General features: G+C 43.8%; 1 protein-coding gene across 5 annotated transcripts in view; it reads right to left on the bottom strand.

Annotated features, from left to right (window-relative positions):
• Positions 1–17,404, bottom strand: part of Pcnt (pericentrin) — a 143,498-nt gene that overhangs the window by 17,844 nt on the left and 108,250 nt on the right. For 4 of the 5 annotated variants that reach the window (XM_008840472.3, XM_029567098.1, XM_029567099.1 and 1 more), the window contains 10 exons: positions 15,856–16,035; positions 13,477–14,157; positions 11,794–11,896; positions 9,758–9,969; positions 7,995–8,159; positions 6,733–6,900; positions 5,936–6,128; positions 4,828–5,050; positions 4,495–4,645; positions 2,895–3,344 (listed from right to left, as the gene is read on the bottom strand). In XM_008840472.3, the coding sequence (XP_008838694.1) occupies positions 2,895–3,344; positions 4,495–4,645; positions 4,828–5,050; positions 5,936–6,128; positions 6,733–6,900; positions 7,995–8,159; positions 9,758–9,969; positions 11,794–11,896; positions 13,477–14,157; positions 15,856–16,035 (2,526 nt within the window). The remainder of the gene's footprint in view (positions 1–2,894; positions 3,345–4,494; positions 4,646–4,827; positions 5,051–5,935; positions 6,129–6,732; positions 6,901–7,994; positions 8,160–9,757; positions 9,970–11,793; positions 11,897–13,476; positions 14,158–15,855; positions 16,036–17,404) is intronic. The other variant, XM_029567100.1, reaches the window with a different exon arrangement.

Here is a 17,404-nt window from a genome sequence, read left to right as displayed (position 1 = left end):
TACTGTGGCCTGCAGCCAACTATAGCCTGGCAGCCAGTCTGGAAAATAAGTCTGTGGTCCAACCACACTGCTCCTCTGCCAGATCCCTCCAACAGGAGGTACAAACCAAGGCATGTTAGCAAGCACAGTTACTACATCAGGAAGCACCTTCTTTATTTTTAAGCAACTGAGACATTTTTCATTTTTAAAAAAATCAGAATTAAATAATAAAAGGGATTACTGGAAACTCCAGATATGGCTTGGGGGAGCTGAATGGAAAGACCCTTTGAGAATATTAGCTAGAGATATTCATAGTGGGGGCAGAAAAAAGTAGAATGAAATCCTGTTCATAGCTACACGCTGCATTCTCAAGAACACCTCCAAGACAAACCTAGCTACTTCACAGTGGGCCACCTGCCTGCACATCTCATCTGCTCCTTTCTAAATCTAATCTCACTACCTATGACACCCCAAACCATTCTTTTTTCTATGATTTATGGTGACAAAATACATATATTTTGGAGGGGGTTTTGTAGCTATTAAGAAAAGTTTTCATGCAAGCTTTGAGAGTAAGTGTGAAAATGTACATTTAGCAGATTTTTAAAACGCAAAAAAAGGACTGGTGAAATAGTTGTGGGTGAAGGTGCTTGGCATGCAAGCCTGACAACCTGACAACCTCAGACTCCACGTGAAGGTGGAAGGAGAGACCAACTCCACGAAGTTGTCTTCTGACTTCCACACATGCACTGTGGTGCACATACAACACACACACACACACACACACACACACACACACACACACACAGTTTAGGGAAAAAAAACAGCAATAAGTATTAATCACTACTACTGATTTCTGGTGCATATTCAATGTAAGACTTGAAAGCATCTTGGTACATAAGAGAAGCCAGTCATAAGAGGATATACACTATGGGGTTCCACTTACATAAGTATCCAAAATGGAATAATTCAGAGAAAGATAGGTCAGGGGCTCCCTGGACTAGGCATGGGGAAGGGGCTGTTCAACAAACATGGGATCCCATTAGAGTGATGAAAATTTTCTAAAACTGACCGCCATGGCGATTTACATCTTTGAATATACTCTAAACCACAAATGGGCCAGTTTAGGGTACTTAATGTATGGGAAATATCTCACAGTGGAATATTAAGTACATCCCTGACAGAAACTTACAATGTCAATATTCTCACATTTTGGAATCTGATTTATCCTTGTAAACATTCAGAAACTTGCAGCCTTGTTTTTAGAAACAGATGTTCCTTTCTTTTTTAAAATATTTTATTTTTATTATTTTTATAATAAAAATATAAAATATGAGTGTATTGCCTGCATAATATAAGTGCATCCGTGTCATGCAATGCCTGCCAAGGTCAAAAGAGGCTGTCGGATCCCTTGGAACTGGAGTTATGGACAGTTGTTAGCTGCCATGTGGGTGCTGGGAATCAAACCCAGGTCTTCTGCAGCCAGTACTCTTAAGCACTGAGCCATCTCTCCAGCCCACCCCCCTCGCCCCCCATGTTCCTTTCTTAACTGCTTCAGGCAGGCTAATCCCTTGAAAAGGCCACTGGTTCTACCTGTGTTTGAAAAAGAAAATGGTCTTGCTTTATAGTCTACATTAGTTTTAAACTTGTGATCTTCTAGTCTTGGCTTCCTAAGTGCTGGGATTACAGGCACACATCACCATTCTCAGCCCTAAAAACCTCTTTATACTTTCAAAAAATGCGAAAGCAAGTAGTGAAGGTGTTTACTAAAAAGTTTTAGAAATATTTTGAATAGAGCAAAACAAATACCAATCCAAAACACACATATTACTTTAGGATAGAGGTTTTTGGTTAACATAAAATATATCTGAAAACTTAGCCAGGCGTGGTGGTGCACGCCTTTAATCCCAGCACTCAGGAGGCAGAGGCAGGCAGACCTCTGTGAGTTCAAGGCCAGCCTGGTCTCCATAGTGAGTTACAGGACAGCTGGGCCTACAGAGAGAATTAATTAATTAATTTAAAAAAAGAGGGGCTGGAGAGATGGCTCAGCAGTTAAGAACACTGGTTGTTCTTGCAGAAGACCCAGGTTCAAGTCCCAGCACCCACATGGCAGCTAACAACTATCTGAACTCCAGTTCCAGGGGATCCGACTACCTCTTCAGTTCTCCACGGGCATTGCACAACATGGGTGCACTTACCTACATGCAGGCAATACACGAATACACATAAAATAGAAATAATAAAATTTAAAAAAATAAATAAATAAAAAAGAAAGAAAAGGCCCATTTTCAAATTCACAGCGATCTGGAGGTAGCTCAAATAGTCAAGCGATATTCACAAAGAATGATGGAGCAATTGCACTTCTAATTTCAAACCTGTACAAGCCAGACATGGTGGCACACACCTTTAGTCCCAGCACTTGGAGGCAGAGGCAGGTGGATCTGTGTAAGACTGAGGCCAATCTGATCTATGAAGCAAGTTCCAGGCCAGCTGGACTACATGGAGACCCTGACACTAAAAAAATCAAACCAAACAAACAAAAACCTATTAGAAAGCTAGAATGACCCACACACAGTGGTGTCATCATAAAGGGGAACAGGAGGAAAGCCAGGAGTAAGTTCAGGTGAACTGTCCTGGCCTCCAGTCATTTAGGACCTGAAAAAATTGATGATCTGCTGGCAGACTGCTCTCACCAGCTTCGCCTTGTCTCTCTGCCACTTCAACTTCTCCCCATCTGCTTGGCATGGCCTCTTCATTCCGGCACCCTTGTGTTCTTCTTGCTCTTTTGCTCTTGTGGATAACTGCTCTAACTCTGCCTGGAACCAAGTTGATTTCTCCCTCTCTCTCTCCAGACAGCATTCCAGCTCCTGTCTGTGGGTCTGCAAGGCATCCACGGGTGACCTTAGGTTGACACTTACCTCTTTGTCTCGCCTGAGTTCTACGCAGCGCTCCTGAGCCTGGGCTTCCAGTTGCTGCTGTGCATGTGCAGCCTGCTGCTGCATCTTTTCAAGCATGGCTTGCAGTTCCAAAGCATGGGCCTTCTCTGCTTTCAGCTTTCGCAACAAAGCATGCTGCACTTGTGTCTCTTGGCGGACACAGGCCTCCTGTGCATTGCGGCTCAGCTGCTCAGTCAAGAGCCGCTCGTGCTGTAAGGCTTCTGACAGCTCCAGTGAGCGGTTCTTCTCAGCCTCCAGGCTCCTTTGCAGCTCAGAAAGCTGGCTCTGCTCCTGTGCCAACAAGGCTTCGCAGCGGGAAGACTCTATCTGCAGCTCCTTCTGCAGGTTGTCCTTTGTCACACGCTCGTGTTTTAATGCAACACACAGTTGATTATTTTGAGCACGCAACTTCTCCAAAGATATTTTCAATTCCTACAACAATGAAAATACAAGATGGTAAAAAAATAATATCAAGGGCTAGAGAGATGGCTCAGCAGTTAAGAGCACTGACTGCTCTTGTAGAGGATCCGGGTTCGATTCCCAGCACCCATATGGCGGCTACAAACTGTCCTTAACTCCAGTTCCAGGGGAATCCGAAGCCCTCTTCTGCCCTCGGCTGCACTGCATGACACGGGTGCACTCACATACAAACAGGCAATACACTCATACACATAAAATAAAAATAGTAAAATATTTTTAAAAATTAGTATCAAAAGGGAAAGGATCTAAATTGTTTTCCTATTTAAATACTCTTTCCTATTTTTATAGTTTAATACAGCAATCATAGCCTTTGAAATTTATCCTATGGGTAAAAGTACACATAAGAATTTTTCTGTTATTTTACTACTCTGACTACGTGGATGAAATACTGTGTAGAACTGGCACTGAGTAAACAAATGCATACATCCTGATCCAGGGGCACCACTTTCTCCCTTCCTCAGAGAGCCAAAAACACCAGGACGCTCAATGATACACATAATTTTTGTTTTGTTGAAAGTCACACACTGTGACCCATGGACAGATGGCAGGCTGTGAGCTATAGGATACCTGGCTGGCACGCCAACACCACAAGCCTTATGGAGACCTCGGAGGCTGTACACCATCCATCCAACCACAAGGAGCCTATGTCTAACTTCCAGAAACAAATGCTCAAGGATGACAGCAGGGACCAATGAACAAGGTCATGTACTATTGCTGGCCATCACAGACGTCCACCATATAATAGCTGTTTACTGCAATGTATTATTTTACTAAAAATATAGCCAAATCATTGCCTTAAATTCCTGTCAATTGGCTGCCATAAACAAGAGTAAGAAAAGAAAGGCAGAGCCGGTGTGGTGGTGCAGGCCTTTGAGCCCAGCACTTGGGAGGTAGAGGCAGGCAGATCTTTGTGAGTTCAAGGCCAGCCTGGTCTATATAGCAAGTTCCAGGCCAGCTGGGGCTACAGGGAAACCCTCTCTCAAAAAGACAAAAAAAAAAGAGAGAGAGAGAGAGACAGAGAGAGAGAGACAGAGTCAGAGACAGAGACAGAGAGACAGAGAGGAAAAGAAAAGAAGAGAAAAGAGAAAAGAAAGGCAGTTACCTCCAGGGCCCTGGAGCTCTGACCCTCCCTCTGCAGATGCCGCAACTGCTCCTCCTCCTGCTGGGCCTGGAGGGCTCGCTCCTTTCCACGCTCACACTCTAGCTCTTCAAGTGCAACCTTCAGTTCATTCTCCTTCCCATCCAGCATGGCTCTGTGAGGAGAACAACAGATACCTCTGAGCCCTGTGCAAGTACAACATTCTGGCAGGGATGGGAGGAGGGCCCCTTCATCATTCTCACACCTAAATCGAAAGGCTCCCACAGCACCTGCCAGTCACAGCAGACCCAGTTCCATTATGTAACTTCCACTGACAGTCACATAACATGGCCATACCTGAGCCGCAGGACTTCCTGTTGCACCTTGTTGAGGGACTCCAGTAGCCTTGTGTTCTCCTGCTTACACTCTTGCAGCTCTGACTTCAAATTCTGTAGTGCACTCTGTTCTACCACCAGGCGCTTCCGTACATCACTTGCTTTCTCTTGTTCTTTATTCAGGGTTTTCTGTAAGTCGCTAGCTATGCACTTTTCCTGTTCAACTTTATATGCTAATAGTTCAACTGAGAAAGATGAAAACATGAGACAGCATTATTCATGAGTCCAAAGTATGCCATACAAACTACATTAAGTCACAGATAAGGCTGGAGGTGTGTTCCTGTGCAGGAAAAATGGTATTTCTGTGAACTGGAAGCCATTGTTTCTAAGGGAGCTAGGTCTCTCAGAGACATGCTCCTTTGTCTTCTGAGCCTGTTTCTTCTTAGGTATTACTTCCTTGGTCAGAGCATATCCCAGAGGCCTACAGCACCAGCCACCCTCACTCATCAAATACCTCCAACAGAGACAAATCAAATCGCATACAGCTTCACTGAAAAATTCTCCCAGAACCTCAGGAAGAAACTGGCCTGGTTCTTCCCACAATCCTCTAGAAACACAGGAGGAGGGAATACTGCCTGGTTCTCACTTCCCAACATCAGAACCAGAAAAGGGTCTAGACAAAAAAACTGCAGACAAGGACTTTTGTAAACATAGACACAAAGCACTGCTGAGTGCAACCCAGATATACAAATGGCCCAGAACAAGGATGCTTACTTGACAGAAACCAAACAGACACAGAGATACTGACCCCAATGGTGAGCAACTGAATGTGAGGAGGGTTGTCTGGCTAAACCCTGACCAATACAAAGACCAGAAAGGAGGCATAGGGGGAAAAATAAATGAAGAAAAATACCATTTGTTCACAGACGAAGTGTCTATAAAAAAATTCCCCAAGAACCTAAATTAAATATGAAAACCTACAGCAAACTCCAAAACTCTAATGAGAGTCCCATACATTTGCACCCATCCAAGGGCCTGGCAAGCCCACTTGCCCAGTGCACCCCACAGGACAGTGTCTGAGAGTAGGTGTGGAGTGAGTTGACAGGAGTGACAGGAGCAGTGGCACCCACCTTGCTTTCGCAACTGGTGCTCCCGCTGGCTTCCATGGGCCTCTGCACTTGTCAGTGCCGCACACAATTGCTGCAGCTTCTCTTGGTTCTGCAGGTGTGTCATCCGAAGCTGAGCACGTAGAGCCTGGATTTCAGACAGCAGGCTGTGTCTGTCTGGTAGGCACAGCTGCTCCTGGGCTTTCTGCAAATCTCCCTAGCAAATAAGAAGAGCAGATGCAGTGTGAATGCTGGATGACAAGCACCCAGGCAGGAGGATAGAAGCAGGGCAAGTCTTGTGCTACACAGCCAACCATTCCACACCCAAGCTTCCAGTGCTATTGGGACAAGCTTGATGATCATGCAAGGGTAAAACAGGTGCATAGCAGCCCAGGGTCTCACCTCTCAGCATTCCCTGAGAGCTCTAGGCCTAGTGTAGGGCTGTATCAGTGCCTCAATTTAAACTCTGAGTTTCTCATCTGAGGGCAGTGATGCAAACAGGATTGCTAGTGTCCTACCAGGCTACTATCTCTGGCCCATGTGCAGTGTACTTAGAAACACAGAAGAGTCCTAGAAACTCTTTTTTTTTTTTTTTTTTTTTTTTTTTTTTTTGCTGGTTATTTCCAGGAGAGAAACATTTGAAGAAGAATCCACCAAGATTATTAGCACTTATGAATGAAAGCATGGTATTATACAAGCCAGAGATAACCACATCCCAAAACTGAACCAAAATTTACCTATAAGATAGATTTCCTCACATTCCCTGGCAGGGCAATACTCCTAGCAAGTAGTAAATCAAGGCATAGATGCAGAGCTATTACCTGTTCTTGAATAACCTTCTCCAGCCTCTTGAATAAGGAACTATAATTGCCTACATCTGAACCACAGGGTCTAGGTTGCAGCTCAGCATTTTCCTGCTCTCTGGCAAATACCTCTTGTATGGCCCACAGAACCTCTTCACTGCATGTTAGGTGCATGTCAGAAGGCTCCTATAAATGCAAAACAAAAGCCTCAGTGCTGGGTTGGTGTGCAGCTCAATGGCAGAGGTTTGCCTAACATGTGCAAAAAACCTGTTTTAACCCCACAACCTGCTACCTCCCACCCCCAAAAGTATCTTTGTGCTCTCTAGCAAGTGCTATACACTAAATGTATCTCACAAATTCATATATTCAGGCCTAACCTCCAAAGTGAGGAATAAGGCTTCCCTTAGGTTAAATACATGGTAGGGCTTCACTTGACAAGTTATATTTACAAGAGCAGAGACACTAGGATGCTTCTCTATCTCTGTCTCTCTCTGCTGAATGAGGACAGAGAGGAAGCTACTGAAAACTGAGTATTAAGCTCCCATCAAAGCAAGAATATACTGGTGTCTGATCTGATACCAACCTCTACACTTGTCAGAAATAAACACCTGTTGTTTAAACTGTGTATAGTAGGCGCTAGAGAGATGGCTCAGCTATTAAAGGCACTGGCTGCTCTGGCAGAGGATCTGGGTTCAGTTTGTAGTACCCACATGGCAGCTAACAACTTCCAAAACTCTAGTTCTAGGAGATCCAAAGTCCTCTTCTGACCTCTGCAGGCACTGCACATCACAAGTGCACTTACATACATGCAGGCAATACACTCATACATATAAAATAAGAAACATATAAAAAAAAACCCTAATTGTCTATAATCTATAATGCCTAGTCATGGCAGCTGAGTAGGTGGAGAGCAGCAGAAACTATTCTGACTGAAGAGGATGCACGAGACTGCCCAGTATCACTCAGGGTGTAAAAGGCAAATCTATCATCAAAATACTAATATCAGAGTAAGTAGTAAAATGAGACAAAGCAAAACACGAACCTTTTTTCTTCTCTTCCTACTGCTACACATAATAGGACCTGTTCTGGAATGGTCCAAAGATGTATGAAGCTGCCCTGCTGAGTATTTGGAACTTCCTGGGGCTATGGCCAAGAGCAGGCATGTTGCTGTTCAAGGACATGGTGACATAACCATAATACAAGCAGGACCTGAGGCACCTGCATGCAGTAATGCCACCACTCCTGGATTTTTATCACTTACTGAAGCAGAAACATCTTACCTTCTCCCCTCTGTCAGTAGTCACCTCCAACGGAGCCTGTCTGTCCCTTGGGAAGCCATCCAGGGGGTCACGTGGTTCACCCTTGCTCAGAGTACTAGGGAGGTCCTGGCTCTCTGACAAGGCCAGTATCTGGCGGCCCTCATCCAACACCATTTGCAGCAATGTCTAGAACAGAGAAGAGCACATCAGGAAAGGAGAGACCAACCAGCCTAGAGCCACCATCCATGCACTGAATCATCACCACCCTGATTTATTTGCTTAAAATCAGAAATTCTTTATGAGGTTGCTTCAATGGGAAACAAGAAATACCCCTCTGCAACGTTTTATAGCATAAAATTTTTGGAGACATAAACAAAACATAGACCAGTTATTCCAATTTCCATTCTTTTGTATGTGCGTGTGTGTACATGTGCTCATACACATGCATATACATGTGTAGAAGCCAGCAGTTCATATCAAGCGTCTTCCCCAGTCACTTTCCACCTTATTTTTCAAGACAGACTCGCTCACTGAACCTGGAGCTCACTGATACAGCTATACTGGCTAGCCCGCAAACCCCAGGGATCCTCTTGGCTAACTCCCCAGCACTGAGATAGGCACAAGCCACAATGCACCTGGGTGTTAAGGATCGCACTTGGGTCCTCATGCTAGTATGGCAAGCACTTTTATCAACTCAGTCGTCTCTCCAGTCCCTCCCCTCAATCTCAATTCTTCTTTCCTCCAGTCCTCCTCTGTTCCCTCCCCCCATCCTTGCCCATCCTCCTCCTCCTCCTCTTCTTTTTCTTTTTTCCCCCTGACTGTATTACTACATAGCTCCAGCTGGCCTGGAACTTGTTATGTAGACCAGACTACCCACAAACTCACAGGAGATTCACCTGCCTCTGGCTCCCAAGTGCTCAGATTAAAAGTATGCACCACCATATCCGGCCCAATTTCCCTTCTTAAAGGAGCAATAAAGTTTTATTCTTCCAATTTCAGAATTCTTAACAATACTAAAATTGCTTTTTTAAGCTATGTGTGTAGCTCATACCTGTAACCTCAGTACTAGGGAGGTTAAGGTCAGACCCTGTTGCAAAACAAAAAAATTATTTGGGGATATTTCATTTTTTTAAAAATTTTATTTACTATTTTTATTTTATGCGTATGAGTATATTGCCCGCATGTATGTGAGTGCACCCATATTGTGCAATGCCGTGGAGGTCAGAAGAGGGCTTTGGATTCCCCTGGAACTGGAGTTAAGGACGGTTCGTAGCCGCCATGTTGGTGCTGGGAATTGAACCCGGGTCCTCTTCAAGAACAGTCAGTGCTCTTAACCCCTGAGCCATCTCCCCAGCCCTTATTTGGGGATATTTCTATTGTTTAAAATACCATTGTGGCATGATAACATTTACTTATTTAGCCATGTTTTTGTCATAAATGACCTACCTGTTCAATGGCAACTGTGGCTTTTCTTTCTCCTCTGAAGAAAACAGTGTTTCACTCCAGAGCTGCCACAGAGCTCAGATTCAACAAGAACAATCCAGTCTGGAGATTTTAGGGCACCTACCTAGGTGGCTGGCATAGGGTTACAGTAGATGGTCTTCATGTGGGGCTCATACAACTGTGGTAGTCCAGAATGAGTCTGGCCCATCAAGGGATTAAGGCTGACAGGCTGGATAGGTCCAGGTCCAGGTCAGTCAACAAGGAAAGAGGAAGCCTTTTCATCTCATTGGGGCCTGCGAACGCTCTTGGAAAAGAGGACTAAAGCTCCTCACTAGCCTTACCTTCATGTGCTTTGCATGGACTTCCTTGTCCTTCATTGCTCCTGGTGGCTGGACAAACCCTCCTGCATGGACTTCCTTGTCCTTCATTGCTCCTGGTGGATGGACAAACCCTCCGGAGACAGGAGCAGCAGTGGCAGCCTTAAGACGGGCAGTGGGAGCCTCGGGTCCTCCTGAATCCAGGGTGAGCACTGCACCAATGCCTGGGTCATCACCTAAGAGTACACAGGGTCAGGAACTGAAGTCACCACATCTGTTTCCAATTGTAGCAACTCATACCACAGAAAACAGTCAGGAGCACCAGGCAAAAGTGGTAAACATTTTATAAAACATAAATAGGAGGACGATGATACTTAAGTAAGGAAAGGCTCATTTTTTCATGTTGGATATATTAAAGTCTTGACTTAAACATAAACGTCAGGGATATCTTAGCTCCTTACACAGATTTAACTGTTCATTACCTCAGACAACTGAACCCCAGAAAACACTCAAGAGAAGCCACACTGTACATGAGACCCAGGCACTTCATACCCAAGTGCAAGGACCAAGAATACAGTGAATAAGTCACCCACTCTGGGAGCAGCTGGGCAGATAGCAGTGTCTAGTCTGGAAAGTTGAATGTGCCTCACATGAGGTAGGAATGGGAACAGCACTGAACACAGTTTAAACTTTGTGACACAGACACCTGATAGGCAGGCGTCTTAAAATTTGTCCAGAGTGTGTAAACTCCATCCTTAGGCCTACAGTCTGTAACACCCCAGGAAAGCCGACAGGGGCATGCTGGCCAGTGAAGTACAGCAAGGAGCTGGTGCCCAGAGGAACTCTTCCACTAGCACCCAGCATACAGAGAGGCAGCAGCTCCAGACCCATAGGGAACAAGGGCATCAGGACCACTCAACTACTCAAGCCATATGCTCTGAGTAAATGAAAACTAGTATTCAAAGTTTCTATCAATGGCATTTTAGAAATATTAAATTTCTGGTAAACTACAAGTCACTATGATCTCATTCCCTCAAATTCTTGAAAGACAAAAAGCAACAATGATTCAAGAGAGACATCCCACATACTGATTTGGAAAAAGAAAACCATTACAGAAGAAATTATGAAGTTAGAAGATCACAGTTTCTCCCAACATCTGTAATGACAACTAATCCTATAAGAACCCTGAGAGAGCAAGGCCAGTAGGTCAGAAATACAGAAGAACTTTTACATGTTTCCAAGTCTCTTCCAAGGGACACTCCATGAAAAACAAGATCTGGCAGATAAAACTGTAGCCTATCAGGTTGACAATGACCCACAAATCTCCTGCTGTGATGAAGCAACCTGCATTCAACCTCGAGAATAGGTCAGACTCTAAGACAAACTCATACCTCTGCTCTTCTCAAATGTCAGTGTCACAAAGTCCAGAGAGGGATATAAGAAGCACTCCAAATGCAGACCAAGGGAAGCAGATAGGCTCAGGGCCTGCCTGCACTCAAAGGCCACGTGTGGACTAGGATGTCTTTTCTGTGAAGGATACTATTGGATCAACTGGCATAATTTGAGTAAGATCCAAGGCTAAGCACTGTGCTGGGACATTGACTTCATGAAACATACAGTGACATTTTTAGGAGATAAACAGTAGCAGGTTGGCAACTTATAGTTAGAACACAGGTAGAGGACACAGTATATTTGGACAGCAGAAAGAAGGAAATCTTTGTACTATTCTGTACTCTAAAAACATGTAAGTACACACACACTAAAAAAAAATTAATTAAAAAAGAAACAAGGGGCTGGAGAGATGGCTCAGTGGTTAAGAACACTGGTTGTTCTTGCTGAAGACCCGGATTCAAATCCCAGCACCCACATGGTAGCTAACAACTGTTTGTAACTTCAGTTCCAGGGGATCCGACAGCTTCTTCTGTCCTCTGTGGGCATTGCATGACACAGGTGCATTTACCTACATGCAGGCAATACACTCATACACATAAAATAAAAACAATAAATAAAATATTTTTAAAAAAAGAAACAGAAAAGAAAAAGATAGATGACTGACTCACTTTTCCTGCTCCCATCACTTCTTCCTTCTATTTCAGGAGGAGGGGATCTTAATGGTTCTTGAGAATCAAAAGATGATATGATAAAGTCTTCGACGTCCTTCTCCTGTTCAGACAGGCAGACTTTTAGGTGGTCACAAACCAGTAAGTAACTGGCAACAGATGGAAACTTATTAAAGTAAGAATATATCATCTTCCCATAGAGAACCCAGTTCAAAGCATTCAGAACACATAAACATGCTGAAGTCATGTGCTATCAATAACTTAATCAGATTCTCAATAGCACGGAGAATATTTTTAAGGGCCGGTGAGATGGCTCAATGGATAAAAATGCTTGCCACTAAGCCTGACAATCTGAGTTTGATCCAGGGGACTAACATGGTAGAAGGAAAGAACAGATTCATGAAAGCTGTCCCTTGAGCTCCACATCCATGGAGCTCACAGGCTATAGCACAGGCTAACCCACACACATATACACATGCAGACAAAATAAAATGTAATTAAAAAAAAAACTTTAAAATAATATTTTTATTTTTTTATTTTTATTTTTTTATTTTTTTGTCTTTTTGAGAGAGGGTCTCCCTATAGCCCCAGCTGTCCTGGAACTCACTATGTAGACCAGGCTGGCCTCTGCCTCCCAAAGATCCACCTGCCTCTGCCTCCCAAGTGCTGGGATTAAAGGCGTGGCGCCACCAAGCCCAGCCAAAATAACATTTTTAAGTACCCATTACCAATTTCATGTTTTAAAGAATTTCAGATTCTTAAAATATGTGAATAAATGATTGTGTATGGGTATCTCAGATAACATGCATCCCCCAAAGTACTTTATCTTGATATACAAAAATCCCAAAATTTTTAGAAAAATGTAATTTAACTAAAAAATAATAACTTGAAGTATCTTTAATATTAATCAGCATCGCCAGGTGTGGTGGCCCACGCCTTTAATCCCAGAACTTGGGAGGCAGAGGCAAGCAGATCTCTGTGAGTTTGAGGCCAGCCTGGTCTACCCAACAACAACAAAAAACAAACAAAAATCAGCATCATATATACAACCCACAGCATATGAACTATTACTGACAATAAATCTAGAACTAGGGCTGTGGATCAGTCAGTAGAGTGCATGTCATGTTACCATGAGGAACCAAGATCCAATCTCTAGCACCCACCTAAAAACTCAGGTGTGGTGGTATATGTCTTTAATTCTAGCACTTGGGAGGTAGAGATAGGAAGATCCCTGGGTCTAGGTGGCTAGCCAGTCTAGCCAAAACAGCAAGCTCCAGGTTCAGTGAGAGACCCTATCTTGAAAATAAGGTGGAAAGTAACTGAGGAACACACCCAACATCAACATCTGGCCTGCACATGCACACATAAACACAAACTCATACACTACACACACATACACAAACAAAATCTAAAACATTTCAGACAGAGTCCATAATTACACAAGAATTATGACTGTAAATTTCTGAGGATAGTGATTACCCCTTACGTTTCAGACATGACTAAAGTGATCTAAGTGTCCCTGTAATAGTCAGCTGCAGGACTTATATCGCCTGGAAAGCCAGTTTGCCCATGGACCATGAGGCACCTACTGTCACAAGAACCAACAATGACTTTGTTGTGATGTATCCCTGTGGAAACACTGACTACCCACAGATGCTGCAAGAAGTATGGGGAGGCACCTACCACAGCTGTCCTTTCCACATGGCAGTACTCAACTGAAGGAGCCACCACCCACAGTGGGTCCTGTCCTGTTGACTTGCCCGGGTAACAAAGCAGCCCCGATGTATCAGCCCGCAGCAATGAATCTGTCCAGTCTTGTGGGGAGGTGTCGGCACTGTGCAAGCTCACTGTGCCCGTGCAGGGTGTCAGGGAGAGGCTGGGCTGGGGCTCAAAAGCTGAGTCCTTCCGGAGGACCTCGGGGGAGCTCCAGGAAGACAAGTCCAATGCCCTCATTGGGTCCTTCTGGGGCTCAGCCTTCTCAGTGTAAAGGGAACCACTGTGCACACTGGTTTGTGAGGAAAGAGTCCCATGCTGTGACGTTAACTTTGCTTGAGTGGGAAAATCTGGCGTTTCATTTTGGATCAAAGAATCCTGATTTTCGGTAACATCAATTACATCCCATGTGGTTTGAGCAATATTAAATACATTAACAGGAGGTAAAAGGTCTGTTTCTTCAGCATTATGGGAACAATTACTTAAAACATTTTCTGACAGGTTTGGCTGCTGGAACTTAAGATCTTCAGTGTTGGTGTCCTGGAAGGACATAGAATGCACAAGGTGGTTCATTTTTTCCTGCAGTTGTTTCACTTGAGCTATGAGATTGACACTGTGCAGTTGACAAGCTTCTGGTTGCTTTTCCTCACCCTGTGGGTAAAAAGAATATTCAACAGTCAAGTGGTTGAATTACAAGACACCTCACCATGATCTTTGTGAGCTATTTTCAGAAAATGAATACCTATGGGTGAGGGTCTATTATGAACCTTCCAGATGCTTAAAATATCAAGTTTATTTAATGTCATGAAAAACAAAATCAGAGTTTTGGGTTTTTTTATTTACTATTTTTATTTTATGTGTATGAGTGTACTGCCTGCATGTATGTGACTGCACCTGTGTCACGTAATGCGGTGAAGATGAGAAGAGGGCTTCGGAACTGGAGTTGAGGATGGTTCGTAGCTGCCATATGGGTGCTGGGAATCGAACCCGAGTAACTCTGTAAGAGCAGTCAAGTCAGTGCTCTTGACCAGTGAGCCATCTCTCCAGCCCCGAAAATCAGAGTTTAATTTTTTGCCTAAAAGACAAATGTCATAGCCAAGATTTTTGATGTTTATTAAGAAGTCAAGTTTTTCTGAAGTGAGGAAAAAAGGGACTAGAAGGCTCTGTATCTAAATATTGAAGGGAGAAAAGTAGTTGCACATAAACACTTCATTTCAGTGTTTGTGGTCCACAAGGGTTAGCCTTCTCATGATCAAACAGACATGGCTACTACAAAGGCACAGAGGGAGTCTGATACAGGCAGCTGGTAAGAAAGTCACTACATAGAGTGTATTTCCCGAAGAGTGCTTGATGGACTCGAGATGGATGCAAACAGCTCTCAAAAGCACAGCCAAGGCCCATGCTCTGCTCTTAACCTGGGTCTAGGACCCTGTGGGATTCTGAACCATTCAGGCTCTCAGAAACAAATGTGACATACGTGGCACAGGCAGGAGTGGTCCAGGTCTGGGCCTCCACCTTCCTCTAGCAATGTGCACACCTTCATATGATAGGGTTATGAGAGTCTTCAGCATTTACAGTGCCATGAGTGCACTGATAACAAAACAAAAGAGTCTTTTAAGTGCCAGAAGTGGCCAAGGAGTTACAGGCCTGTTTTCTAAGTATTAGTGAGCAGGCCATGGGTACGAATAATGACCAGGAGGAACTTATTCTAACAGAAGGGTGGGTGAATGCCACATAGAACACACATGATGCACTCAAGACAGAGAGCAGCTCCCACTACTGAAATGTGTATCCAAGGTGAGGACTACTGTGTGCATGGGGTCTGGGAAGCACTGACACCTATCTTCGTATTAAATCTTGACTATGCAATATCAAAGGCTGCCCAGGTGAACCCTTCTTCCCTAGGGTAAAAAAAAACAAAACAAAACCCAACCTTTCTTGAAGGCTGGAAGAGGGAGGAAAACAAAAACAAAAACAAAACAAAAAACACCTGAGAGTCAAAAAATAAATCTAAAGACTTTCAAAGTTGGAGGAGCACTTGTAGTGACAACAGCCCTGAATTAGGATAAAAAGATCAAGAGTGTGAGGTGGAGCAATTTGGTCTTCACACGAATAAAATTTAGCTACAAGAAATATTGTATCTTTAAATAAATCTTGCAAGAGACTTCAAAATGAACAAAGAGCACCCTAATAACGGGGTAGATGGACTCAGAGGACAGGCCACTATGTGTAGTCCATGGGCTATTCCCACCTCAGCTAATCAAGTTTGTGTCATGATACACCTCTGTGTGCTGTGGCCCAGTCCCATCCAAGTCAGCATTCACCAATACCCACAACAAGCCCATGTACCTGTATCCCTTCAGGAACCCTGCTGCCATCCTCCATGCTCCAGCACATTTCATTTTTCACTAAGAGCATCTCTGCCTCCAGCCGCCTCTGACAGACTGCGAGGACCGTCATCATACTTTCAGCCTTGTGAAGACAGGGATCCTTTAGTGTTACAAGGACTTTAGCAGACTGTAGATCATCCTTGACCAGAGGAAACATAAAGAGCTTATGAGCTAGAGCTGGGTTAATCAGGGACTCAGGTGCTGCTTGGCTGCCCCTCAGACCACCTGAGCACTGTAGACACAGAACAACCCGCAGACACCGAAGAGAAGGCACTTCTGCCTCTCTTCACTGCCCACTGCTGGGCAGCAGGCACACCAGGCTGAGTGGTAGGTGACAATAGAGAGGGCATCTGGAAATGGGGGCTGGTGGGAGCAGCAGGCAGCTAATCCTTTAAGATCTACTGAAAGGGGCTGCCACCTGTGGTCTTAGCATATGTTGAAGTTGTATAAATAACTTTGGAAAGTAACACCATTCAAAAATTATGATTTAAATGCAATTTATATTAAAGAAAAAAAAAAAGATCTACTGAAAGGTAAACAGGAATGTTAAAATAGGCTACTCAGGTAGGACTTTCTATTCCAAAACGAAATGAACTTAAAATAGTTTTCATGGGTATGATTGCTAAAAATAAACCATTTCAGGGCTGGAGAGGTAGCTCAGTGGTTAAGAGCACTGGCTGCTCTCACAAAGGACCCAGGTTCGGGTCCCAGCAACCCCACGGCAACTAACAACCTATGTAACTACAGTTCCAGGAGCTATGATGCTCTCTCTGGCCTCTGCAGGCATTGCACACACATGGTGCACTTAAATGCATGCAGGCAAAATATTCCTACACATAAAAATAAATAAAAAATAGGGGCTGGAGAGATGGCTCAGCGGTTAAGAGCACTGACTGCTCTTGTAGAGGACCCGAGTTCGATTCCCAGCACCCACATGGTGGCTACGAACTGTCCTTAACTCCAATTCCAGGGGAATCCGAAGCCCTCTTCTGACCTCGGCTGCATTGCATGACACGGGTGCACTCACATACACGCAGGCAATATACTCATACATATAAAATAAAAATAATAAAATATTTTTTAAAAAGATTAAAAAATAAATAAAAAATAAACCATTTGATTAGAACCAAAAAGGGAAATTAATGCCAAGTGACCTCTGTGTCACTATATATCATTTCCAAAGCATTAAAAGAACTGTTTTAAAAAGTGAAAGTGACAAAATGCTAATAATTTTCAAGCTATACAAGAAAATGACATCCAGTCTGACTCACTGAGGAAGAAAATGGCCCACAATCTAGGCTCTTTTCTCTGCCCTGTCAGAAGTCACCAATGACAGCAGAATCCCAAAGTCTAGTACAAAAAGAAGTCAATAAAGCTAGTCATGGTAGAACATACCTTTAATTCTAGCACTTGGGAGGCAGAAGCAGGCAAATCTCTGAGGGCAGTCTAGTCTACATAGCAAAGTTCTAGGCCAGTTGGGGCTTACAGGGAAACCCTATCTCAGAAAA

The sequence above is a fragment of the Nannospalax galili genome, unplaced genomic scaffold (genome assembly GCF_000622305.1).
Source record: "Nannospalax galili isolate Female #2095 unplaced genomic scaffold, S.galili_v1.0 scaffold619, whole genome shotgun sequence".
NCBI lineage: Eukaryota > Metazoa > Chordata > Mammalia > Rodentia > Spalacidae > Nannospalax > Nannospalax galili.
Note: the sequence above shows the minus strand (reverse complement) of the source record. Positions and strands in the feature narration are given on the sequence as shown.